Here is a 10,027-nt window from a genome sequence, read left to right on the forward strand (position 1 = left end):
TCTTAATCTTCTGTATTTGATCGATGGTCGATGGAAATGCATATTTCATTGGGTGAACTGCTGATAATTTATTCCCTCCGTCCCATAATATAAAGACGTTTTAGCAAGCTAACATAGCTTGCAAAAACATCTTATATTATGGAATGGAGAAAGTAGATTTCTGTTGCAAACACGCATGTTTCTCATCTCTTTTTTTTTGTATCAATTACTATAAATTTTCTGAGGTGTTCTCGAAGGAAAAACTGCAAGTGTAAATATTGTGTTGGCAGCTTTTTAGGGGCATGCATAAACGAAAAAGGATTCCCCCACTTTATATTATAAAGCACCAACATGAGTATTTGACAAAAAACTACCACATTAAAGGTTGTCGTCCCACAGAACTACCACATTCAAAAAAGTGACTGATAACTACCAAAAATTTCTAAATATTGTTGCTTGCCGGCAAGGAGGAGCAGCCGCAAGCAGCAGCATCGGGAAAGGAGCAGCAGCGGCGGTGGCAAGCAGCGAGAAGGAGCAGCAGCAGCAACCAGCAGGAAGGAGCAGCAGTGGCAAGCAGTAGCGGGAAGGAGCTGGATGGGCATGGCGTTGCCCGCCGTGGTTGCGGCAACCCTCCAACCCTGCCGCGTCGCGTGCAACACCTCCAGAACGGGGCTATGCACCACTTGGAGCTCGGCCGCTCTGCACGCAGGAGCTGGCACACCCTCAAGCTCGCCAGACCAATGCCAGCCGGCTCCGGCGACGAGCTCGTCGGCAGGGACCCAATTGCTTTTTCTAAAAAATTGAAAAGGACATGATTGCTTTTTTATAAAATTTGCAAGGATCTGATTGCTTTTTTAAAAGTTATAGGGACCTAGTTGTTTTTATTTTTTTGAAGAGACCGACGTGTGGGCCCCACCTGTCATAACGGTCAGCTTAACGGTCAAAATAAACGGAGTTGACTTGGCCGCCACGTCAGCCTGACAGGTGGGTCCCGCGTGTCATAAACGTGTTTAAATCATCTAAACTGGCCATTTTTCAAAAGTGGTAGTTTTTAGTCACAAAATTAAAAAATTTTGGTAGTTATCAGAGACTTTTTTGAATGTGGTAGTTCTATGGGACGGCAACCCCTAATGTGGTAGTTTTTGTCAAATACTCCACCAACATCCGACAACATCAACGGTTCAAGGTTCAAACGGAAGTAGAGAGCGCAACATTAGAATCATCTAATAACATGGTTTTACGGTTTACTATACATCATTGGCTCATCTTTAACATGACTTATGATGCATGATTATTATGTAAGTCAAGAATGATGGAAATTGTTTATGTTGCTCCTTCTTGTATAGCTGGTACGTTTGTCCCATGCACTTCCAAGATGCTTACACATTCTTTCGAAGAATGCAAAGTCTTCAAATTTATATGCTTATACATTTCCACTTGCAGTATGGAACTATATGGATGCATGCGTATGCACATATACTCCACATATAGTATAGATTGGGGTTGGACCATCGGACTACAGTAGTGACGGTAGTCTATAAGTCTATTGGACCTTACTTACAGTAACACTATACTACTGTTGAGCTTAGAGAAGACAACGTTGCACTAACCATCACACAGTGTTGCCAAGTTAACATGTTGCTCTAAACTAATGGCCCCGCATCATGGGCTGCGTCACCATCGTGACGCGGGCCAACTCGCCCCCCACATCGCCCACTTGCCCCTACTCCTACACCTCAAGGATTGCTAGCTATATATACCCGCTCCCAGCAGCTGCAGAGCAACTCACACCAGTCACCACCAATCACCACCAGCACTGCTTCTACCAGTGCATCCTTATCATTGGTGATAAGCCCTAGCTAGCTAGCAGCTGGAGAGCTAGTGAGTGAGCTCAACGAGCTTTGGTAACGCAGGCATGGACGAGCTCTACGTCCAGTCGCTGGTGCTGGCGGCCGTGGCGGTGGCCCTGCTGCAGGTGCTGAAGGTGTACCTGAACCCGGTGCGGGAGAGGGCGCCGCCGGGGCCGTGGAAGCTGCCGGTGATCGGCAGCATGCACCACCTGCTGAACGTGCTGCCGCACCGCAAGCTGCGGGACCTGGCGGACGCGCACGGCCCGCTCATGATGCTGCAGCTCGGCCAGACGCCGCTGCTGGTGGTGTCGTCCAAGGAGACGGCGCGGCTGGTGCTCAAGACCCACGACACCAACTTCGCCACCCGCCCCAAGCTCCTCGCCGGCGAGATCGTCGGCTACGAGTGGGCCGACATCCTCTTCTCCCCCTCCGGCGACTACTGGCGCAAGCTCCGCCAGCTCTGCGCCGCCGAGATCCTCAGCCCCAAGCGCGTGCTCTCCTTCCGCCACATCAGGGAGGACGAGGTAATAGTTAATTAACTATCTGAACGTGGCAACAAAAGACGCCAGGCCAGAGTAATAATTGAACTTACAAGCAGTCAAGTATAGTGGTTCACAGCTACACCTAGCAGCACGGCCGAAAAGTTACGTAACACAGAACCGCGTCACGTGGAAAAAATTAAATACTGGCACCACAAGTACTTAGACATGTGTTAGTCTGTGCTAAATTATTTCGATCAAGATGAGACTTATGAATGGACAGTGTTTGCTTCGTCTGCTCGATTCGTGTTGACGGATGCATGCATGCACACATGCAGGTGATGATGCGGGTGGAGCAGATCCGCGAGGCTGGGCCGTCGACGCCGGTGAACCTGAGCGTCATGTTCCACAGCGTCACCAACAGCATCGTGGCGCGGGCGGCGTTCGGGAAGAAGCGGAAGAACGCGGCCGAGTTCATGGCCGCCATCAAGTCCGGCGTGGGCCTGGCGAGCGGCTTCAACATCCCCGACCTCTTCCCGACGTGGACCACCATGCTCGCCACCATCACCGGCATGAAGCGCAGCCTCCAGGGCATCTACACCACGGTGGACGCCATCCTGGAGGAGATCATCGCCGAGAGGAAGGCCGCCCGCGCCGAGAAGATCAAGAACGGCGCCACCGAGAACGTGGACGAGAACCTGGTGGACGTGCTCATCGGGCTGCAGGAGAAGGGCGGCTTCGGGTTCCACCTGGACGACAGCAGGATGAAGGCCATCATCCTCGACATGTTCGCGGGCGGCACGGGCACGTCGGCGTCGGCGATGGAGTGGGGGATGTCGGAGCTGATGCGCAACCCGCGGGTTATGAAGAAGCTGCAGGCCCAGATCCGGGAGGCGTTCAAGGGGAAGGCGGCCGTGACGGAGGCCGACCTGCAGGCGAGCAACCTGCAGTACCTGAAGCTGGTGATCAAGGAGGCGCTCCGGTTGCACCCGCCGGCGCCGCTGCTGGTGCCCCGGGAGAGCATCGACCAGTGCGACATGGAAGGGTACACCGTCCCGGCCAAGTCGCGCGTGGTCATCAACGCGTGGGCCATCGGGCGGGACCCCAAGTACTGGGAGGCTGCCGAGGAGTTCCGGCCGGAGCGGTTCGAGGACGGCGCCGTGGACTTCACCGGCAGCAGCTACGAGTTCCTCCCGTTCGGCGCCGGGCGCAGGATGTGCCCGGGCTTCAACTACGGGCTGGCCAGCATGGAGCTCGCCCTCGTCGGCCTCCTCTACCACTTCGACTGGTCGCTGCCGGAGGGCGTGGCCGAGGTCGACATGGAGGAGGCCCCCGGCCTCGGCGTGCGCCGCCGCACCCCGCTGATGCTCCTCGCCACCCCCTTCGTCCCGGCCGCCGTCGCGTAGCCACGTTTGGCCGTACGCATGCTGGCTTCGTACCGACCTATCATGATGCATGCACCCAATGTGTGTGTGTGTCCGTCGGTCCGTGCCCATCTACTACTATCTACCACCCACGCGCGCTGTAGCAGCAGTAGGGTCTCGTACGTGTGCTCCCCGCCTCGGCCGCCTGCGTGCGCGCGTGTGTGTTGTATCATTGAGTACGTTGCTTGTGTTGATGTGTGTGGTGTACGTGCGTCACGTGCAGTATAACCATGGAGGCCCTAATAATTGATGCCGATCGTTCTGGCCGTACTGTATCTGCGTGAATGATTAGATTGTTGTTACTCCCATGTGGGAGTACGTAAGTACTACTGCTGTTTGACATTATTCTGTTCTTCGTTTGTCCGGCCTGGGTCATATCGCATGTATCACCTAATTATTAACTTGGCCGGCAACGAGCTAATTATTTGTCCAACGACTGAGAAAATCAATTGAGTTTTAAAAATCAGGAATGTTAAATCAGTCGACTGAGACTTAATCAAGTCTTAGTCGATGTTATAGTAGAAGAACTTGCACGGAGATCCGTAAAAGTTCTCTTTTAAACTTTTTCTTCCTTTATATGCTATGCCACTTGACCGAGACCTAGCCACACCCTTTAAAAATATACTCTACTTGACTTAGTACAACTTTATACTATATCAGTAACACTTATCTTAAAACAGAGTGAGTATTTGTTAATGGAGTGAGTAGCAAAATTATAGCATTGCACTGTTCAAATTTACTTTGTCGCCATCAAATTGCCTCAGGCAGCCATACGCAAGCCCGGGCTCTTATGGAGTACAAGTTTTTTTTTCTTTTAATGGAGTACAAGTTTTTTTTCTGCGACGGAAAACAGAGTTTTATTCCATATTCAGAGAGTTACAGTCGAGTGTCAAAAGATTCTCAATACATGATGGTTCAAGGTACATCCACACAGCTGTGGTATATTCTATACGATTATAATTTGCCAAGTCATCGGCAACTCTATTTTGATCCCTAATTAATTTTGAGGGAATAAACACCCTCTCTCTCATCAACTTCTTAATTTCAGCCACAAGATGACCATAAGCAGTTGACGTGGAAAGGATGGCGGGTATTACGTGTCACCCCTAGCTTAGCCCTACACATGGTTGCGTTTGCTATCGATTAGTTGCATGAAACAAAATTAGACATTAGCCAATTTCATAGTGAAAGAAAACCGACGGCTTGTGAGGTGAAGAGTTAAATGTTGTGGATGTGAGAGCATCTCTAACAGACCCCGCAAAAGTCTTTTGCAGTTCGTGAAAAAGTGTATATGTAGGCCGGCGCTGGTGAGGTTAGACTCAGACCCCGTAAAATGGATCCGTAAAAGAGGATATTAAATGTTGTGGATGTGAGAGCATCTCTAACAGACCCCGCAAAAGTCTTTTGCAGTTCGTGAAAAAGTGTATATGTAGGCCGGCGCTGGTGAGGTTAGACTCAGACCCCGTAAAATGGACCCGTAAAAGAGGATATTCGGCGAATATCCTCTTTTACGGGTCAGCTATGCGGGGTCTGCTCGGGCACCGCCGCGTCGACCCACAAACCGAAGATGCCCAATTATCGAATTTGACATCGGTTGCGACAAATAAGTTCAAATTCAAACAATAGAACACAGTTCACGCACAAATAAAAGCTTAAGTTTTGTAGGAGAAATGCAAAAGAGGGTCTTGCAAAAGTGACGACCATGTCCAGTATCATCTTGGTCTATCTTCACTCCGCGCCATCGAGTCCATAGAGTTTATCGGAACCACCGAATCCACCTACGGTGCTTGTTCCAACTCCCGCACCGAAACCATCAACATTGGTACCATATGGAGCAGAGAAAACATCTCCGGCTCTGTAACACGCACTGGCTGACGCGACCATTCTCCTCTTCAGGATTTCTCTTCTTGCCATATCATGTCATTCTTTGGTGAGGTCATCCATGTCATTGCGGTTCATCGTCATGATCTTGTTCTCTTCGGCGAGCAACTTGGACATGGCTTTGTTTCCAGCGGCACGTGCTCTTCTCTCCTTGATGGCTACTTTCCTCAGCCCCTCTTCCTTGAGCAATTACCATTTTTCTTGCTTCTTCCTTGCCTTTTTCTCGGCCAACTCTTTCTTGATCTCCAACGACTTCAACAACATCAACTCATTTGATTGCACCATGATATCAATCTTATCCCTCAAGCTCGATACTTCGTGCTCTCTCTTCATCTTCTCCTTAGTCTTCTTGTCGCCATCGGGCTTGTTCAAATTTCTTGGGCCATCATCATCCTCATCTTCATCCATGTTTGTAAGTGAACCTCTCTTCGGTGGGGATTCTTTGTCGATCAACTTTCACTTCTCACACTCTTTGAGCAAGTCCCAACAATGCTCTAGTTTGAAGAATTTGCCTTCCGACGCTTCCATGTCTTTGTATCTATGTTGGGCAATTTTGTCCTACACAATTTGAACAAATTCAAATGATGCAATCATTTCATATGATGCAATATGATGTGCACAACTTGAACAAAGTCAAAACGAACTCACATAGTCGGATTCCACGGTTCCAGTTGAAGGTGCATTGCGTACTTGCTCCAAGCAAGCTGCCCAATGGCTGCAAATAGGCTTGATCACATCCCAACGCTCTTGAAGCGACCGAAAGGTGCGTGGAGTCCTATTGGGATGCTTTGCCATCATGCGAAAGTATTGATCTTTGATCCTTTGTCAATACCTCTTGGCGGTTTGAGAAGTACCCGTGCATTCATCAAGAGACACCGCACTCCATGCCTTGATCAAGATTTGATCTTCCAAGATCGTGTAGTTCTTCGATCTCTGGCTTTTCCCTGTTTTTGTTTGCGATTGCTCATACACCCACTCATCGATCTCCTCCACTTCTTTCTCACCACCATGGTCATCCACGCCACCCTCCGTTTCATTGTAATCGAATGCGGCGAACGGGGCTTGATCGATGTCAACGGCGTTGGTGTCCAACAAGTTCACGAACTCGACAGTTGCATTGTTCGAACCACCGCTATAGTGAACGACAACAAGTCACGAGCTATCGCAAATGGCGAAAAGCAAAGGAAATTGCCATGCCCGAGGACGCATACCTTCCGGCCTTTTCGTCAAACACCTCGCTTGCGGTGGGAGCAACACCGTTAAGCGGCATCGCCGAGGAACCTCTTTCCGGGGCGGACGGAGTGGATGAAGGAGCTGACTTCTTTGTAGCCGGAATCTTCTTCCGCTTTACGCCGGAGACCTTGCCGACCTTCTCCGCCACCGGCCGGGATCGCGCAGCGGCGTTGGCGCCCGGAGCGCGGGCCTTCGCGGCGGGGGCAACCGGATTCCCGCCCTGCACGACCACGTTGCCCTGCCGCTTGCGGGCAGGCGCAGTGCTGCCTTGAGCGACGGCGGGGCCAACATGGCTGGCGACGAGATCCGCCCGAGGGAATTGAGCGTGCGCGACCTCGACAAGGACGGGGGACAGCAGGGAGTCATCCATGGCAGCAAAGGACGACCGGGGAAGATGCACCGGAGCATGAGGTGGCGGGGCAATGGTCGCGGAGGGTGGGGGATGCGGGAACGGCCACGCGGAAATGTCCCTCCCGCCAAATCTCGCTGCGGATAGGGGCCGAGCTCGGGTCACATTCCTACCCTGTGAATCTAGAGGTCGGGGGAGATCGTTTGCCGCGCCCGGCAAAAAAAAATTACGGGTCAGGCGCGTATACGTGTCTGATCGGGCAGGTTTTTCCGCACCAACCAATATTTTAGTGATTATTTTGCGGGTCAGGGCGGGAAGCGGAGTCTGCTAGAGATGCTCTGAGTGCGGGGGTGGGTTGCCCGCGCTGAAGAAGGGGGGAGACGGTTACAGGACGGCAGTGACTCGGTGTTGGAGGCCGTGACTTGGTGAGGTACATACGTGTAATATTTCACGAAATAACCATATCACCATATAATATGATCGTATGTTCAGAAAATTCAGATACATCACTTAGGATTCATGAACACAGTGCTCGATCAGTCGGTTTAATCAAACAGCAAAGCATCTACATACTGACACTGACATTAGGCGCTGCACTGTGAGAACTAATCGGTTCACGTGCATTTAGCGCCTGTTCGGAGCCTCTCCACGGAGCGGACGGAGCGCCCTTTTACCAACTCCCCGATTTATAACTTGGATCGCCACTTCGCTCCGACGCGGAGCCGCGGAGCGGAGGGAGTCTGAACGAACCCTTAGTATACCAAATAAATATAAATATGGACATATATATTCTATGATGGATCCCAGGATATTAATTTTGTATTATGAATGTTAATAGTTTCTTGTATAAACGTGATCTAACTTCAAAGACTGAAATCTAGTACGCGGTGTAAAAATGATCGGAGGGAGTAAGAAGAAGTTCATGTCTGCATAATTCATCTTAGTTCTTGTTTAGGGGAAGCATCCATCTTAGCTGAAAGTAGCTACGAGTACGATGCAAAACATAGGATCGATCGACCGTGTGTAATCAACATGCATGCAGAGTTGCAGACGTGGGCAGATGGAGAGGTACAGCTACCTTAGTTCAGTCAAGCTCGAGCGGCCCAGGGCCTCTAAGAGCAACTCTAATGGGGTGACCCATTTTATCCGTTTGAATTATTCGAACACAAAACTTGACCCAATGGGGCGATCCAAACGGACGTCTGTGTCCGCGTGTTGTCCGTCCCAACCCAAACTTGGCTCAAATCTAAAAAGAAATGGGTATGAAGTGGACAGAAGCAGACGCTCTGCTCGACCGTTGTCGTCCGCTCGTGTCCGCCCTTGGTCCCACTTAGCAGTGAGCGCGCACGAGCTGGCGTCCCCACCCAGTCCTCCTTCCCCGCCTTCTCCGCCATCCCGCTCACAGGCGCAGGCCCCCACCATCCCCACCCAATCCTCCTTCCCGCCTCCTCCGCCGTCCTTGAGGCCTGTCCGCGGCGCTCAGTGGCGCAAGCTGCATCCCACGCCGTGGTCCAGGACGACGGAGAGATCTCCGCTGCCGCCTCCCGTTCTAAGCCGAGCCGACGGGGCCGGGGAACTGCACGTGGGCGGCGCGGCGCCGGGAAGAGCCGGGGAACTGTAGATCTCGTCGGCGGCGGCACATGGTGGGACGAGCAGCCTGGGCTCCGCCGGCGAGTCGTGCGGGAGCTGTAGAGCTTTGTTGTGCAGCAGATGTAGGAGGCGCTGCTCTGCGAGGACCTGCATGTGCCATCCTGGTGCGCGTCCACGACGAGAAGCAGGGCAAGGAAGGGGGAAGCCAGGGCGGAGCGGCGAATGGCGGGAGTGCGTGCCGACGTGGCAGAAGCCGTACGGGGCTATTGTCCTCTTTTCCGTTTTAACGTTGGATGCTCGTCGTATCCATCCCATGTCCACCAAGCGGACATAAGACTCAAACAGATAAAATACGTGTCCATTTAGATCCCTGCGTTGGAGTTGCTTTAAAAAGAGTAGGCCTTGCGTGCATGCAGTTGGAGAAGGACAATCACGAGGATGCATTGGCCAGCAAGAGTATGAAAATCACGCTGCATGGCCACATGGGCATAGGGATATGTATACCTGGGCGTTGCACTGTTGCTATACAATTTTGGCCTTTTGCCAATGCATGATTGACATGATATTCGCCTCTTCCAAAAAAAAAAACGGTTTTGCTATTATTCAGATACGTGTAAATAATTGTTGCGTCAATTACTTTTTTTATGAGGTCGGACCTCATCGAAGAAGAAACAATTTAATTGTTGAGTATGTGTTTTGTATTGTACGTGTATTAGAATTATGGCCCACCTCCTAGTCTTGTATATTTGAGGTAGAGACCTTTCCTTGTATTACTAGTAATAATGTACGTGCAATGCACATTTATATTAGGTAGGATATTAGTTGCACGTTATATTAGGTAAGATATATCTGTTGCATGTTGGTATTTGGTAAGATATCAATTACTTTTTCACGAAAATGGTAGGATATTAATTACATGGCAGATTTTAAGGGATAGCGATGAGTCAAAACGTGTTTATAACCAATGGCATTGATGGGTAATTAACGCGTTAAATGTGTTTGGTGCTTAACATTGGAGCGATTTAAACCGCTAGATAACATGATTTAAAGGTCGAGATGGTTTGAATCTGCATTTAGATCTTTTATATTGGTATAGATATATACGTGCACCAACACCCCATCAATACAACGATTATTGTATTGCAAACTTTTCCATCTACATTATATCATCTTGAAGGTTCTGACCTAGGGTAAGCTGCCGCCACGCCACACCTCCTCGCGCGCGCCGCCGCCGGCGCCGCT

General features: G+C 50.6%; 1 protein-coding gene across 1 annotated transcript; it reads left to right on the forward strand.

Moving 5' to 3' along the window:
• Nucleotides 1–1,778: 1,778 nt before the first annotated feature.
• LOC119303087 (premnaspirodiene oxygenase-like) lies at nt 1,779–4,074 on the forward strand. The gene is made up of 2 exons (XM_037580178.1): nt 1,779–2,353; nt 2,647–4,074. The coding sequence occupies exons 1-2, from the start codon at nt 1,895–1,897 to the stop codon at nt 3,712–3,714; spliced, it is 1,527 nt and encodes a 508-aa protein (XP_037436075.1). The 5' UTR covers nt 1,779–1,894; the 3' UTR covers nt 3,715–4,074.
• Nucleotides 4,075–10,027: the final 5,953 nt, after the last annotated feature.

This window comes from Triticum dicoccoides, chromosome 5A (genome assembly GCF_002162155.2).
Source record: "Triticum dicoccoides isolate Atlit2015 ecotype Zavitan chromosome 5A, WEW_v2.0, whole genome shotgun sequence".
In the NCBI taxonomy this organism is placed as follows: Eukaryota; Viridiplantae; Streptophyta; class Magnoliopsida; order Poales; family Poaceae; genus Triticum; species Triticum dicoccoides.